At 35.0% G+C, this 18,573-nt stretch overlaps 1 protein-coding gene across 1 annotated transcript in view; it reads left to right on the top strand.

The window, feature by feature from the left end:
* Nucleotides 1-18,573, top strand: part of KCNH7 (potassium voltage-gated channel subfamily H member 7) — a 205,794-nt gene that overhangs the window by 2,158 nt on the left and 185,063 nt on the right. Inside the window, exon 2 of the mRNA XM_059852329.1 lies at nt 373-603. Coding sequence (XP_059708312.1) covers nt 373-603 — 231 coding nt within the window. The remainder of the gene's footprint in view (nt 1-372; nt 604-18,573) is intronic.

The raw sequence follows: 18,573 nt of genomic DNA, 5'->3' as shown, positions 1-18,573 counted from the left end.
TTCCCCCACAAGAAGCTGCTAACTTTTCAAGGACTTTCCTGGAGCTGTGACTGACGGGCTGGCACTCATCGCTTGGGCTTCAGTGAAGCCTGAAACAGACAAAATTTTGAAGTCAAAAGGAGATTTACAGAGACTTGCATAGTGTGGTTTTATTTCCTTAAAAAAAAGAATTATATTAATCTTGAATGTATTCTAAATTAATTGAAGTTCTTTTAAAAGTTATGGATTAAATTATCTTCATTAAATGACTGAAAATCTCTGTATTTCAGGCATTCCATGAAAAGAAGGGTTGTTCAGCATTCATCTCTGCAATCAACCCTATAAGAAATGTTGAAAGAGCACTAAAAAATGCATCACTTTCTTTTATTGCAGATAAAAAATTCATCATTGCTAATGCTAGAGTGCAGAATTGTGCTATCATCTACTGCAATGATGGGTTCTGTGAGATGACCGGGTTCTCCAGGCCAGATGTCATGCAGAAACCTTGCACCTGTGATTTTCTTCATGGGCCAGAGACCAAAAGACATCATATTGCCCAAATTGCTCAAGCCCTGCTGGGGTCAGAAGAAAGGAAAGTAGAAGTCACCTATTATCACAAAGATGGTAAAGTCTGGTTTTATTTTCAAAACTTTTTGCATGCTTGGTTATCAGTTGATTGGTAAAAGAAGTGGGTATGTTGTACTGGCCGGCCCCTTCGCTGGAGGCGTAATTTCTCTGAAGTCCAGTGAAATACATTTGCATGTATCAGTAAGGGAATCTGCCCTGAGAGTAGTGAGTGTATGGAGTATGTCACTGCACACTCACTCTACCAGCTGAATGAAGCCAGCACAGTGTTTGCAACTCTGGAACAGAAGTTCTTCTCTCGGTTGGTTTAAAGAAGTTGTAAATCACTTAAAGTAATCAACATAGAGGAAACGTACCTTGATTTAAATGCAATATTTTACCGCAAAGTTAAAAGTAGAAAAAACCAGCCCATCATAAAGAAAGCATTAGCTTATAAAGAAAGGGACGAGCCTTTTTCAGAGCTGAGATATTGTGAAGTACCTGCAATTGAACTACTGATATTGTCCTAGTATTGCCAGAGTCAAAATTTGCGTTTGCCTAGACTATGAACTATTCCCTGTTATTCAGTAAAGAGTCAATACATGCAGAATAGCTGAATCTGCTGATACTTTTTTTCCTGCAAACAGCAAAAAATGAATAAAGGTATTTGCAGATTTAAAAATGCACACACATGAGAAGTAATTATGATACATAATAGTTATATGTAGAGTTTTGTTGTTGGTTTTTTTTTTTTTTTAATTACCCAGAGTTATTTACAGAAACACCCATCTTTCAAATAAATTCAAGTAATTGATAATTGTGGTGTACCTTATTTTGTCTCTTGCTGTGTAGACTCTTGGGAGAAGGAAAAGGAAATTCATATTCAAATGCTGAGCTTAAATTAGCTCTGGAGAAGTGCCAGTGTGTTGTTTACATCAATTTTAGAATCACATGCAATGTGCTCTCTCATTTTAAAGTCACAGAGTTAAATCCTGTTCTCAATAATTCTGTTGTTATCTTGGAGAGACTTAAGGAATATTATTTTTAGCTTAGGCTGGTGTAATTCAGATAGGACTCAGGCCAACCGTTCTACCCACGCTACCAATATTTAAGCATACTCTTGGTAGCAGATTCTCAGTAGAACCCTTTATTCTTCGGTCTGGTTTGGTGGTCTGGAGCAGATTTCGGTTAAGATTTTTTTGTAGCTGTGCCTTGGACGTAGATTTCTCAGGAGACCTGACACTGTGTGTCTTTTACACACCTACCCTGTGTTTGTGTTAACTTGGCACGTGTTAAAAATAATATTGCAAAAGGAAAATGTTATTGCTAACTTTCACGGCCATCAGCCTGGAGCACTGTTTGGAGATGTGGTAGTTTAAAAGTCCTAAAATCTCCCAAAACATTAGGAGGGAAGAAAAGGCCTTTAAAAGTACTGCTTATCTGTCAATTACCAGAGGTAGACAGATAGATAGACAGACAGATAGATAGACAGATCCCTTTCTAAAATGTTGAATTTTGAAATCATGCAACACACCATACTCTTGAATGCAGTTAGAGATTATTCATTGTAAACAATCCTATGCATAAAGGTTTTTAGTAACATCACTTCTATGAATAGTTACTTTAATTGCCTCTATATTTTGCTTGTCTTAATTTGAGCATGTGGACTGTATGATCTGCTAAATTTAAACAGGTGAATCAGGCAAAAATTGTCAAAATATAAGATAGGTCTGACACACAAATGCATGGCTATCTGTCAGCTTGATTGTCTGTTTATACAGACTTTTTTGTTTTGTTCCACATAATGTTCAATTTCTTTTCAAAATGTGATAGAAAGCCTTAAGTCTATGTGGTGTCATGAAATTGAAACTACCCGTATGATGAATGTAATGAATGTTAGTAAACATATTCTATAGTTCTTCTAAATAACTCAAAAAGATATACTTCACTTTTCATCTTTACTTTTGCAAATTTTCAAATTTGATTTTTCAATATATAGCATATATATGTATACCTATATAGAACATAGTCTGTACATTGTAACAGTATACAGAATAGTGATACCTAACAAGGACTTCCTCTGGTTGTGAAACAAAGTAAATTTCAAGATTTTTCTAAAAATGTGAGAGTTTAGGTCCTGGTTAATTTAGTGCATTTTTGCTCTGAGTGAGTATGAGACTTGAGGTCAATTTCAGCAATTTTCAATTTTCAGAGGTCAATTCTAGCACAGTCAGAAATGTAACTTTCTACATGTGAGTAACCCAGATCACCCCAATGAACTATCCACTGCTTAAAAGTTTAGTTTGACATTTTATTTCATGGCAAGCCACTGTATAATATTTAATGTAATACTAGGCACACAGAAGAGGAAGACACCTCAAGAAGGTGTGAATTGCTTGAGGTTCCACTGACCAGAGGTTCTGAAGAACATATTATACTCTCCTGACTAAAAGCCCAGTGAATTGCGAATAAAACCTTATTCCACATCACACTATCATTTACTCTACATAAGCCACGGATTATATTAAACATTATTCTAATATTTTGAAGTAAAGCAAATGTCAGTGGGATCACTTTTAAAGCTAATCTGTCATCAGAATTCCAGCAATGCAGATATCAGAAAGGGAATCACTCTATAAATAATGCTTTTTCTTTTTGATTCTAAATACCACCTCATATAATTTTAAAATGTCACAGCTTTGATGCTCAGCTTAAAAGAAAATTCTTGCTATAGAAAAATGTTATTGCACACACACACGGGAATTAGGATTCTGATGCTCTCTACTGGTCTAATGTCCACTTTTCTAGATGAAAGTGCAGGATCTTGAGTTTTAAACATTGTGATGATGCAAGACTGAAAGCTGCTGTTTGTTCACTGCTTTAATTTTTGGCCAAATTACTCACTCAAAGAAGATGGGACTGAAGGATGGGAAAAAAAATATTGCAAGTTCATATTCAAAAAATGGCAATTGTTTGAATCTGCACTGCCTTCAACATGACAGACAAAAGATAGAGTGGTCAAAGGAGAAAAAAAAATTATGCATAATGGTTTTATAAATGAGTAACCTGGATGGAGCCTGTTTCCCTTTTCACTGTGCAGTGTGGGGAGGGTGCAGAGAAGCATCAAATGCTTGTGATGGCTTTGTGTGATTTTTTAGATGGCCCAGACTTGACCTGGGCACCCAACAGGCCCCAGCCATACCAGTGCAGCCTTCACAGCAGTTTTTGACATCTGTGGCTAAAAGCCTTACTAGCTACTCTCAGAGTACTTCTATCAGAGTATAGCTTACTTTTGGTTTGAATTTCTCCTCTCTCTTTTTCCTTTTAGAAGGGTATTAACACAATCCAAGCAAAGTTCTAGTCCTCTGTCCTCTTCAAGTAGTGCCACGGTAGGCCATTACATGGCTACCAAAAGAGATAATTATGGAGAAAAATCATTAATGGGAACAGATGGTGCCAAAATTAAGGTCCAGATTTACAGGTTGTCATAGCACAAGTAGCTCCACAATTGTCACTGGATGTACTCATGGGATTAAAGACACATAAAATTTATTTTTTAATGTAAATATCCCTTTTTAAAAAGAACAGTAGATAAATACAAGTCACAATAAGTATTATTTTGAAACAAATTTTTTTTCCAAGTATTGCCCATTAGGCATTAGCATCTGCTTAATTAAAAAATTATACTCTGATATCAAAGCAGCAATATCATAAATTCCTTACCATCTCACAATTTTTTCACTAATCTTATAGCTATATGATCTGAATTGTACTTGAAGGCAAGATATTGTTTATACAGGATATCAGTTCTTATTTTAATAAAGTTATTTATGGTGAAAATATTTGACAGCTCTTCCTTTGAGGACTCCATTTTGCAGTTTAAGTCATTATTGCATAAATCATTCTTGACAGATGTAAAATATTGCTTGAGGTGGTAAAGCTGTAAAACTTTTGAGATAAAAAGTATAATTATTTTGGGATTGAGAATGGCTATATATAATAATCAGAAAATATTGTACCATACAGAATACATTTTTACTTTTTACTGTATGCTTTGTGGGCAATAATGGGATGTGTCTAAGCTTCCAGATGATATCTGTTAAAGGAAGGTATCATTTAAGCTCAGCTTATATTTAAGCTTAGCCATCATATATTCTAGGGTTGAGAAGAACTAAGGGAGAGTATAGGTTTTAGCAAAGATAAGATTAAGTAATTTGCAGAATGTGTATAAATCAAGTAATCTGCAGAATGTGTACAAATCTCACAAACTACATTTGTGCCATTTACCAGTTTCAAAAAAAAAAAAAAAAATTGCCACACCTGACTACAAAAATAAACATACTTGCATTTTCAAAGCACTTTTCCAAACTAATATCTTACGGCCTTTTCTGCTCTTTTTTTGAGGATAGGAAAATAAAAATTGTGCAAACATGGTAAAGAAATAAAGCAAAAATGGTATTAAGAGCTCTTAAGAAGAAAGATCAGGACTTCATTTAGAAACTCATCATCTAGACTTCTAGAGCGTAGGCATTTTACCACCTGTTTGTGTGAACCTACCAATCAATAAAAAACACAACTGAAAAGAAAGCTGCTACATGTGTGTCACGTCCCCTTAGATTTGTTCTAGTGTGAGGGTCAGCAGCTCCAGTCTTGGCCATATTTCAGTGCCTTATCCAGAACTGTTGAGATAGGCCAATGAGTCGAATCCCTCTGATACCCTACTGGTGTAGGACTCCTTGACAGAAGAAATACTATCTGACTGCATTTTGATAAAGAAAGTGTTTCCCCCACAAATAAACCTGTCAAAAACCCTTTCTTAATGCAGTTTTTTTTTTCAGGCAGTCTTAAAATACCCCTTGGATGAAATCCAGACTGTTACTGAATGTGTTGGACTATTGGAAATGAATGAGAATATCCATTCTTGTGTCTGTAGTGCTGTGTTTCTACCTTAGGCTTTAATACTTGTCAAGAAAAAACTATCCCTTGCCCCATTCAGTATTGCTGATTTTACAGCAAGGAGAACCGTCAGCAGTGAGAATACCTCAGTGATCCAAATATCTCCTTTACCCATCCCCATTCAGATACTACTCCTGTGTCTGTTCAGAACTGTGGGTCACTTCTGATTCACATTTCATGTAGGATATCTAATGATTATGATAAAGCATGTCTTAGATATCCTAAGAAAGCTTATTTATAGGTCAATTTCAACCTTATTTTTCAACTGCTTGACTTTCCAATATATTCCTTTTTCTTTCCAGGTAAAGATGAATTAATTTTAAATAAGGAGGGAACTTTTACAGCAAGAGATAGTATCTGAATAAATAGAACAATTAAATCGACTTCTAAAATATTTTCTATCTCAGTGTTTAGGGTCAGAATAAGGTATGAATAGATATATATAATTTTACTAAGTAATTGAAAATAAAATTGCTGATATTTTAGGTACTGCATCTTTAACATGAAAAAAAATCCTAATTTGGAAAAATCCATTCTGACAGTTTTGAGTTCCTCTATGGCACAAATAAAAAACCTGCAGGCTAGTGGTTCAGGAGTCTTTCATTTCAGTACAGTGTTAAGACAGAGCTCTTCTTACACTGGACTTCCATAGGATAATTTAATGTCAGGATTCAGAATGTCACAGGGCCAATTTACACCAATCAAGGGGCCCAAATTTCCCTAGTCTAAGCTAAAAAGAAAAAATGATTGCTGACTTTCAAAAAGTATGCCGTAGCAGTAAGAAAGGTGACACATTCTAGAGTGAAATGGTAATATAAGGTTACAATGTGAAACACATCCTCAAAAGAGCTTCATTTTTTAATTAGGCATTGCTGGCAAAATTTTTTATCTCCTTTGAATATGCTCGTTTTAGTTGTAGTGAAAGCTATTTTGGTTTTGGGTTATGAGACAAAAAGAACAGATGCTGTCAGTCTATTTTTGGTGTCATTTCACATGATTTATTGTGTCCTCTTTCCTTCTTTATCGTGCATCCTTTCTAATGTTACATTATGATGAGAGAGTCATTGCATACTCCTAATTCATGTTATTGATCAGTTCTTTCCCTTCTCCACCGAACTGGCCCATATATCAAAAAGAGATGCTGAGAGCAAATCAGACATCATACCTTACAATAGACACAGGGGAAGAGCCACTGCTTTTCTAAGAGCAGCCTTTTGCATATTTGATATGAAACAAACTTCAAAACGCGGCACTTCGAGTAACACCAGTGTTGACATGACTGCTGCTCCCTCTGGTTCCAAGCAATGGGAAGAGGAGAGTGGTGTGGGTTACATTTTATGTTAGTGCTTTCAAGTCCAGTTTTAAAGTGTTTCCTACATGCTTGACTTAGTGTATGACTCAGTCTGTGTTCTAGGCAGTCCATGCTCTTCCCAGCTAAGTATGGAAAAAGCTTAATCAGGCAGTATAGGATTCAGAGTAGCAAGACAAAGCTGACTATGGAAATTGCTAATTGACTCTGGAAACTGCATATCTCAAAAGCAATCAGAACTGTAGCTGTGAACCTCAATCCAGACAGAGCAGATAAATGACAATGACAGTGGGGTATCGTGGCTCTATAGTTACTCGCTCGTTTCACATTGGCTGCAACTCTGAAAGTTCACATCTCTGAGGCAGGAACTGTTTGTCTTATGATTTTGTACAGCTTGAACTTTTTATTCTAGTATACTAAGTTTTTTTAAAAGGCAATAACATGCATATTTGAGTAATTTCTTGGAAATTAAACTAAAATTTCATTTTGAAAGCAGAATTATAGCCATAACTAGTCACAAAATGCTTTTTGACCTCTAGAATTTCCACAGATATACAATTTTAAGCTTCCTCACCAATTTTCTCAATATAGCCTTTTCATTTCTCATTTTGTTAATTCTTTAATACTTAAATCACAGTGAAATCTCATCAGGAAAGATCACCACAAAGAATACCAAAATTCAGTCTGAGAGAAAGTCAGAGTAAACAGTGTAAAGGGAAGGTCTTATCTTTTTTTGTTTCATTAACTGGATTCTAATTATAGATCTTATTTTACCTAGTTTTGACACTGCCTTCAATTATAGCATTGAAGTGTTATCTACACAAAGAATATATTCTAGCTTATTTGTCAACAAAGAGGCATCATGTAATCAAAATCCAAAGATGGTATTTAAATGTCCACATTATTAACTGTTTCATTACTGATAGTGAGTGGAAATGACCAGAAGAAAGCTTAGGCCAGAAACAGCGCATTTAGTACTTGACTACATGGTGAAATTTCTTGCTTTCCTGTCCTTGATCCTCCATAATAACACATTACCTCATTAAAACCTCTGATTTGCCAGCTTAGACTGCAGTGGAAATCAGAGGGTCTTGCCTAAACAGCCAGTTCAGAGAAACACAACAAGAATTTACTTTAAATATTTGGAAATTAGGATTTATCACAACATCTAAATAATGATCCTTGCCAATACCAGCTTGTGAAATCTTGGCCTTTTTTGAGCAAATACACAGGACCATTTAGCAACTGGTTGTTTCTGTGGCCAGAAACACTCATAAAGTCCTGAGAGCAAGATACCAGTAAATTCCTACTGACACAGGAATTAGCTTGCACACCAACAGCTTTCATAGAATTAAATTGCGAAGTTTAATTTTTGTAAGACTAAGAAATCCTGATCTTTAGGCATTGGAGCAATGCTCGTTCAGTATACCTTTGCTAACTAGTATTAGCTGAATCTCTATTGCTGTACAAAGAGACAGCAAATTATGAAAGCAACTTGCAAAACACAGACAAAACTTTCCTATGTTTTTATCCACAGGTTTGACAGGCAGAGACAATTTAGAACAAGGACATCTTAGGGGGTTTTGTCTTTGTCTTATACCTAGGCTACTTGAAAAGCTGTTAATCACCACGTAAATGTGTTTCATCTCTAACATGCATGTGCTAAAGCACTTACTCCCAGCTGTTGTCAGACTTTGGAGTCTCTACCCTTTTGAGATTATTTCTTAGAGCATTCTTTGCTGATTTTCATTCAAATCAATGCAAGTGGATCTCTGAAAATAGCTTGCAAATTTCCTCCTTTCAAAACTCATTTATGTCAATCTGCTTTACTCCTTCCTCTCTGGAAAAAAATGCCAGATAATCTCATTAGTATTTTGCATGTTTATGGCATTTCTTTTTATACTTTCAAAAGAACATGAAACTCAGTAGTCCATAAATCCTATTGTCATGACAGTTAAGGTAAAATAATGTTGCAATTCTGTCTACTTGCTAAAAAAGCGCAAAGAAAGAAAGAAAAAAAGAAAGAACCTAAAGTCCATGCCATTTAAAATAGTGACAATAAAAGAAAGGGAAATGTGTTCCATTTTTTCCATTTTAAGTCCCCAGTGTTATTTTGCTTGATAAAATATACCAGGAATCAATTTAACACCAAAGTCTATTCAACTGAAAGAACAGCTCTTCCCAGAACAACTATTTCTAGGGTCATGGACAACAAAACCATATTATGTGAGAAAGTGGTAACAGCCTTGAAGTACAAAACCAGGTATCTATAAATCAACATCTGAGCCTTCTCTAAGTAATGGAGCAGCTCAGTAACTGGTGTGAAAGCTTATGTATAATGTCAATCCTGAGCCAGGCCATGCTGGGTCGCTGTTCAGAGCATCCTTTGCAGAATATCCTTAGCCTTTCTCTAAGTTACACTGATTGTTTATAGCAACAAAAATGTGGGCACCTAATGCACAGAAGCATCTTTAGTGTTTTACCCACAGAGTTTTAAAGAAAGGTTTTGTAGTTTTTGAGATAAAGAGTTTGAGTACTGTTTGTGGATGACCACAAAATTGTAATAAAACCTTGTTCCTCTTTATCCTGAAACTTGCAAATCCCTTCTCGTGTCAGGATTAGAAGTAGGATCTAAGGACCTGCTCCCAAATGCCTAAAAAGTTAATTAAAAACTATTCACTTCTACTGCAGCTAAAAGCAGAATTAGTGTCTGATTTGTGTGATGTTTGTAGATCAGGAGCTGGGTGTGGGTGTCTTCCCCCTCCTATGCTCATAGTTATTTAAAGAGCGGAAAAGAAGAATGCATGGTTCACAGACCACTCTTCTTCCTAGCTGATGGGTAGGCAAGGCTAGCACACAGATCTGTTTACATTCATTTTTGATTGTCTTTTGACCTCATTTGTAAAAAAAGCAGATCCTGCAGTAGCAGAATTACCAGTAGCATCATTGTCTCTGCAGAACTCAGCATATGCAAAACATAATTATTAGCCAGACAAATACATTGTGTGTGGCTGCTTGAATTTCAGACATAATCTCTTTAACATTTAAATGTGCAAGAGCATTTGTCCCTGCTTCATGGGAATTTAATTGAATTGTTTCCCTTTTAAATAAAATTTTATTCTTAATCCATTTTAAACTTGGGATAATTTTTCTGTAAATAAAAAAAAAATATAAAGGACTTTATTTCCACTTTCTGAGGAATATCTGAAAAAAGATGCCAGCATTCTTTGAAATGATGGAGAAGCAGGTCTACACATTTAATCTCGATTATTACTTAGAAAGTAGATTATCTAAATGTTGTGGGGGGAGGGGGGGGAAGGCTGTTGCCCCATTGATCCCACAGGCACTAAAAGATGAGATTTACCTAAGTTATCATAACTCTGAAGAGCAGGCTGAGGTTGAGTTACTGCAAGAGAAATTACCGACCTGAAGTTTTACATGTAAAATCAAATTAAGGGGTTGATTTCCAATTATATATGTGTATAATCTAAAAGTGCATTTCTCCTTCTCAGAAATTTTAAGAACCACTTTTAGGAGCTGCCAAAATTACTTCCTACCCCATCATAGAATGCAAACTGATATTCTATAGCTCACAACACTTTTGCTAATAAAGCATTTTTCTTATTAAATATGTTAAATCACAGGAAGTTTGAACTGAACAGCAAATTAGAGGGGCTCCTAATGAACTGATTGACTAATGCAGTGAGTCTTTTACCTCAAAAGATGTATTGTTCTGGAAAAGCTCACAGTTCCAAAACATCCTTCTCTACTGCATTTCGCACTATCCTCTTCTCTTTTACAATGCAGTACACCAAAGTTGCATTGTAACATTTCCCAGTGTACACATATATATAAATACCAGAAAAAATCCCCAACATGATCAAGTCTAAGAAAGGGATAACAGAGTGAGAATAGAAAATGCTATTAACAGGGGATTGTTCCTATTGTTAATAGGAATTGTACTTAATAGGAGCTATTGTGATATGAGCATCTCAGACCACAGGTCAGGTCCAAGACAACACCCTAGGTAATGCAGTTGTGTACATGTCTCTCTCCTGTCATAATAAACAATCATTTCCAGAGAAATGAATTCTTGTCTTACAGAGGTCACACATGACCCTGAAGTGCTAGAATGGGGTTAGATACAGCTGAGGAAAAAGTGTCCAAACTGAATGGCTAAAGCGTCCAGACTGTTTCCTTCTCTTGACATAGGGTCAAAAGAACACAAAAAGAACACAAAGTTGGAATCAGCTCCTGTATCAACTTCAGCCCTCAGCCTTTCCAAATTTGATATAGAAAATGGAACTGCCAAATAAATGACAAGTAAAAATACAGGAGGCATGGCTAAGAAAGTTCAGTGGCTGCTAAACTCATGCTTTTTTCAAACAGAAAAAAAATTATCATTTCCCATTCTCACATTGAACTTTGTTGTGATATTTGTAGCACCTATCCAGGTGCAACCACTAATCAGTCATAAAGAGCCTGTGCATCAATACTTCAAAAAAAAGCAAAACTTAACTGAGTATTATTTGTGTTTAACTGGTGCTACATGTATTATGCAACAAATGGGGCTTTATTTCCTTCTCAAAAGAAAAAAGCTTCCACTTTTCAAACTTCTAAAGAACTGAAATTTCATAAGACTCTAGCTTGATTCAGCTTTTTAGGTGTCCGTAATGGATTCTGATCCTCATGATCCTGAATACTTGTGAGATCTACATAGGTTACCAATGGGGGAAAAAAGATTTCCACAGGATATAATATATCTGATTAGATTCAACTAACATATCTCTAAAATTTATTATTAACCAGGGATATCCTCATAACCTAGTTTAGATTGTAACTTATTCCTCTCTTGGACTTCCCCCTTTGTTTGTATCATGTTTTTTAGAAACTGGCACAACCTATATAACAAGTAATGCTTTGTTTCACATGGGCATCATTGAATAGCAATCACTCAGATGTATTTGCTTTCAGAAAGCATTCTGTTAGTATGGCACGCGCTCTAATATATAGCATTTCATCATACCAGTATAGCAAAGAATCCTTTTTTTAGATTGGTCTTTTATAACCATCGTATTTTCCTAGAATCTAGAAGCATTTAGGTCAGTAGAAAAATTGGGAGGTCATCCAGTCCAGACTTCTCCCAAAAGCAAGAGCAACACAGAATTTAGAGTAGGTTGCTTAGGACTTGTCCAATTGGATTCCAGGATAGAGCCTCTCTGGGCAACCTGTTCCAGTACCATCATATTGAAACTGGTTTTTCTTTATACCAATTAAAAGCATCGTCTATCATTCTTTTGCCATGCACCTCAGTAGAGGACCTGCCTCCATATCCTGGTAATTTCCCCACACCTACTGAAAGACTTTCATTAAGTCACTTGGAGCTCTCTCTACTCTAGGCTCACGGCCAAGGCCAATTTCCTCAACCACTTCGCAAAGGACATGTGCACCAAATCCACATCCATATTGGTGGCCTCTGCTAGCCTCATCCAAACCAACTTAGTGCTGAAGAAAGTTGAGATGGACTACTAAGTTTTAGAACAGCTAATCAATTGTCTTACAATAGAAGATAAATGCAACTGCACTGGCAACTAACCAGAGCATCCCTGGTACAAATTATTGAGCACTTCATTCTTGTCACTAAAGACATGAAAAAAATCAGATCTTCTAAGAGAGAAATATTTTTCACACTGTCAAATTTTTTCGGTGACTTTCAGTAGCGAGACAACATTACTGAAAAACTGTCTCATCTCAAAAGTAAAAGTTTATTGCTAACATTTCCTTAGCCAGGTCATGCAAAAAACAATGTTTTCCTCTCCATTTCTCTTCTGCCATTTTTAATTTCATATTTCCTTCTAAAAATTACAGATTTGTCCTATACACTTTCTTCCAGGTTAGTGACTAGGAGAGATAGAAGTCTCTTTTCTTCAAGGGTTAATACCAGCTTTTTCCCTTAGTACAATATCAACTTCCTTTCCCCTACCCTGTGGAACACCACAATCCATATGAAAGTGTGCTGCCTCCCAACATCTGCCTGCTGGCATCGATGGCACTCAGCATCCTGCTGGAGCTGGCCCCTAGCACAGACCTCAGCAGCAGAGCATCGGGGATCCTGCACCTTGTGTGCCACGGCAGTGGTGTCAGACCCAGGGGTTTAAGCAGTACCTCTTCAAATATCCATCCTTTAGGGATGTGATTCCATGTGAGGATATTAAAAAAGAGAACTGAATCCTACTGATTTAAGACACCCCAGCTGGTGGGCCTGACAGCCTATTCCAATTTGCAACCCATTTCATATTTTCTCTCAGTTCTTTACCTGTAGACAAGGACTGTTAAAAGAGCACAATATGACAAAGCATATTTAATGGATATTATTAATGATGAGTTCAACTGCTGCTTGAAGGTGTTGATAAGCTTGGTCAAATATACTTCCACTGACTAAAGCACTGACAATATTTTAATTTTATTATTAAAATAATTTCTCTCCATATTACATGCATATTTAACACTTACAGATCTCTCTGTTTTATGCTGGATTTTATTTTTAATCATCCTAATGTGATAGTGAAAAGTTCATAGATAAAACCTGCTTTATTGACTGCCTAAAAGGACCTCCCTTTTGCTCTCTGCCCACGTGATAGATAAAACTATCTTGAGGGTGTGCAGCAGCAGTTCCTGGCATTACATTAGAAATGCTGGTTGCTCCTACATCAGTTAATTTGATGATGCAGAAGAGAATACATTTAGCATATGCATTAAATATAGTATTATGCAAGGATTTTTCAATTTGTAACTTTTTATTTAAGTGTATTTTTATTTCAGTTCAGATGCAAAGCCATTCCTACATCTAAGGTAGTCAGTGAGAGATTCACACACTGAGGTTTCAAATGCTCCCATTTCTGCAAGCAACAGATATAGTACAGTGCTCAGGGTAGCAGCTTGTATGTGCTTTATTTCTGCATAGGATTAATTTAGTGTGCATAGTACTGGGACATGTGTCTTATTTTTAATTTAAAGGAATGAGATTGTACAAATCATTTCTCATTCTTGGACTGGACCAAATATTCCCTGTCAGACTGCCCATGACAAGCTGATTGCAAATGTTGACTGGTTTTTGTCAAGAACACTTAAAGATAGTTGGCCCTACAAGGCTTGAGTAAAGTCAGAATGTGAGCAAGAGCCAAAAAGATGGCTTTTCTAGCCTTGTTTCTGATACTGTGCTTTGCAGAGAAACACAGTTATCTTTACACACAGTCATTACAAAACAACTTTCCCTTCATTAACATAACTTTCAAGATTGTGTTTACATCCCATTTATTTATGGTCTTTATCTAAAGCAAAAGAATTGTAAACCAAATGTCCCAAAGAAGTTAAGTTTCATTTCTAAGGTTTTTGAATAACTGAAAAGCTTTTATGTTTTCATATGGATTTGAAATGCTTAAAATTATCCAATAGTTACATATTTGATAAAGGCTTTTCAAATATATGCATTTTTGTGACTTAGCTGAACACATCACCCTTTTAATGATCAGCAAGTCATTGTGTTTTTTGGATACACAATATATTAAAATGCACAGTTTGCAAGCAATTATGAGAACAAAATGATACGCAGGTATTTTAAAACTGAAGTATTTTCCTACTAACTTCTGCCCTAATCTTAAGAGTTATGGCATAATTGTTCTTTGAAGTTAGATTTTTTAATCTTGGTACCCAGGATAATCATAAATATTAGAGATCAGGGCAGTGAGTTGAACCACTCAGCTCAGGTTTATTTTCTGGGAAAAAATAGGGTCTTATTTTAAAGTGTTAATGCTAAATAGAAACCTTATTTGAGTACAGGATTGACAGTTCCAGTAAGTCTACCTAAAGAGCCTTTCTGAAGTGCAACAAAAAGGGTAAGCAGAAGGCTAAGGAGGTACCTTCATCACCTCAAAATGCTTTTTCCAAATCCTGCAATGGTAAACTCAGCTTTCCTTTCGGTATTTTAGGGGTATAGAGACCTTCATGCATATCTTTGTTGGAGTTTGATATTGTTTTACATTTTATGTGAATAAAACACCAGAACTGTGATGCTGAACTGAGATCAGCAATCAGAGCTAACATTTTCCATCTGAGATATTATCTGTAAAGGAAACTTTCCAAAATGGATTGAAGAATTGTAAAGAAAGTTCATTATTACCTGCCATGGACCTATCATCTATATATTGCATAAGGAAAAAAAAATGACTAGAGAAAAAACCAACCAAGCAAAAAAAAAAAAAAAAAAAAAAAAAAAAAAAAAAAACCACAAAACCCAAAAACAAAATGAAAGGTTTTTAAGATGGTTTGATCTGTGCTACCAATACTTTCAGCAAATTGATAATGTTATTATGTAACAACTGTGTAGAAAGGAAAATTTTGCTAGGATTGAATCAAGTTAAAATCTGTTTTAGTTTTGCCAAGTGGATCAGCCTTCAATCAGTGATGGTCAAATCAAAAACAATTTTGGTAAACTTTAGGCTTTCAGAACTACAGTCCTGGAGTCATTGAGAAGTTTAAGCAAGGGAGAGAAAAGCATGCAAAAACCTGACAAAGAATTTTCCAGTTAGTTCCATGCATAAAGCTCATTTCACCTTTAACATTACTATGCCTTTCAGTGGGGAGAAGAAGGGAAATATGAATTCTCAAGAGCACCTAGAATCATATTTTTTCTTCTATTGAAATTATCATTCAGCTCAAGTAAAGCATCTGGTATAGTCACAAGCTGGATATGAATGGGATGAGCACACCTAGCAAGGAGCTGTTTCCTCAGTTCTGTGCTAATCTTTGCCAGTTACCCAGAAGCACACTGTCTTTCTTTACAAGGGTGCCCACAATTTTAACCCTGTAAATTTTTCAAATTATTAGATATCTTCACCTTTCCTTCAGATTTTCAAGAAAATTTTACTGATTTAGCTCTTTGTGAGGATTTTGATTATTTATTGGGTGTGAAAATAATGGCCTGCATTCAGTCCCTGTATAAGAATTTACCTGAAAATATAGTCTGAGCTACAAATTTATGAAAGTGATACTCTGATTTGTTGAATAGCTCACTCATGCTTTTCTTATCATATCGTAGAGGATCTATCCTCTGCAGTTGTAAAATTTAGCAATAATATACTGCATCCAGTAATATCTTCGAACAATAATATAGAATAATAATATATTAAATATATATATATATATATATATATAAAATATCAAATAATAATATAAAAATACTATTGATCTCTTTTTCATTGCTTCTACTTATGCTTATTTGCACTTATTTTTCATGTTACCTCTAAATTAAATATCAGAGTATGGTGAAACACAGAAGGGACAAATTACAAACTTACTGCTTTTCCACAACTTTTTTCTTCAGAGCAGCTAGCAAAATCTAGTACTGAATATTCATTGGTTTCGGTAGCAATGTTGATTTTTAACTGTAATACAGTTTATGGGAAGTACAGTAAATAGCTTCAGATATATTTACTATGGTGGTTGTAATCACTCATAATTATATAATTGGGTGCCTAACACTGTTTACCAAAGATATAGTCAATATTACACATGAAATTGGCTTGGCTCTGTATTCAAGTGAAAAAGTCAAACAGAAAGCTTGATATATACCCTTTGAATTGGAGCCCTGGTCAGACTTCAGGAGTGAGGATCCTCTGGAGAAGATGTTTATTACAGGCCACTCCAAAAGGAAAGAAAGCAAATTTAGGTTATCTAAGAAATATATAAGCACAATAAGAAAAGTTGTGCATAAATGACTGCACAAGAGTGCATGAAACAATTTGGTTCTTGGCCAAACTGGGGAATAAACACAACAGAAATAATTTTTTTCAAGCTCCACACTAACAACTTCTCAGGTCATGATTCGACTCAGTCATTTTTGCAAATGCTGAATTTCTCTGTGAAAGCTTGAGACCTTAAGTGAATATTATTCCACCACACAGAGAAGGTTGCAATACCTACTAAGCCCAAAAGCTTGGCTTCAAACTGCCAAAACAAGAATTAAATAGGACTAAAATTTTAAAAATTTAGGATGAAAGCTTTTACTTAAACTTTGATCTCCTGGGCAGGAAAAAAACAATCAAACAAACAAGAGAGAAAGACGGATGTATATATAATTAAAATATCACTTTAATTTCATTAACTATTAATGAAAAAATGTGACTAGTCCCATTGTATAAGTCTCATTAATATCAACAATTAATAAGGCTTTATGAAATGTGCAAAGAGGAGTATAAATAACTCAAACACTAGTCCCAAACATCCTATAATCCAAAAAACATGGGCATAAAGTTTCTTTAACAAAACATTCTTTAAAAGTCTCAAGTCTAAAATTGATAATAATTTTGAAATCTGAAATGTTGTTCAAAGTGAGTTTTCCTTCCGATATACGTTATATTCTTAAATTGAAGCATTTTTGTGAGTGACAGATGAAAACTGGTAAAAAAGCTTTTGACCTAAAATGTTTAGCCTCAGATTCTCTGAAATTCAGTAAATTATAACAGCTGATTTATAATTAGAAATAAAATTTACATTTTTTATCTTTAGTTTTTACACATAATATAATATCATCATATTATTTTTAATATATCTTTAAAAATTCTTATAAAGTAGGTCTATGATTTACTTTTTGTTAGATCCTGTACTATCCTTTGTATTACATAGAAATCAAGGAAAAAAAAAATCTATGGTGCTTTAATTTAATACATATATTATAAATGGGGCTAACAAAAAATTATTATTTACATACCTATCACTATGTTATTGAATAATTCTAAAAAATTTATAACTACTTCTTGAAAATCTTCAAAAACTGAAATGTCTGCCTTATTTCACCAGAGATACCATGCTGGCTTTATAATTCCTCAATGTCTAGGCCATACTTTAATTTTCGTCTTATCTAAGTGAAGGTATTGATACCTAATATTTCTAAAGGTATTTTTCGTGCTGCAAACTGCAGACCAATTTCCAAATACCTTTTCTAGTTCCCTCTCTCTGCTTAATGCTCTTCTCTCCAACCTGTCACTTTCTGTTGTCATTTGTTTAGTTGCATTTCTTTTTATTCCAGCCAGAAAAAACAAAATTTTCTTAATTGTAGAGCCATATAGGCTAGCACAGGGTAAATAGATATTTTATAGTCTCATTGGAACTGGATTACAATTCCCATTATAAAACTAGTTTTTATTCCTTAAAGCACTACTTTTGCCACTGCCCCTGAACTCTATGCTCCCAGGCACAATACACATTAGTCTACAAGGGAAACATCACTTCAGGACAAATCTCTGACCTTTTAATAAATGCTGAAGACATCAACTGGTCATTGCAGAGCTTTATGAATGAGTGCAAAACCAGAACAGGTCAACACCAACAGTTAAGTCATGATCAGCACTAGTACTTATTTCAAGGTTATATACAGAAGCCAAAGATTGAGCACATATTCCTACAGAGAAGCTTTCCATCAGAATTTACAGGAACAGTCATTTTTTGGAAAACATATAACAGCCAATATTTTTACATTTCCTTCCTAATACAAAATTTCAGAAAATTTCAGAAAATACATTTTTTCACTAACAGCTACTACAAGGTAAACTGTTGTTCCAAACATAAATTTCCTTAGAAATTATCTATCCATTATGCCTAAATTATTTCACTGAATAAAAGCATTCCATGCCATACTTAGGCAAATAAGCAGGTGGTGGAAGTTGAACAGACAGCAGATTAAGAACAAGATCTGTATGAAGCATCCA

This window comes from Haemorhous mexicanus, chromosome 8 (genome assembly GCF_027477595.1).
Source record: "Haemorhous mexicanus isolate bHaeMex1 chromosome 8, bHaeMex1.pri, whole genome shotgun sequence".
In the NCBI taxonomy this organism is placed as follows: domain Eukaryota; kingdom Metazoa; phylum Chordata; class Aves; order Passeriformes; family Fringillidae; genus Haemorhous; species Haemorhous mexicanus.
Note: the sequence above shows the minus strand (reverse complement) of the source record. Positions and strands in the feature narration are given on the sequence as shown.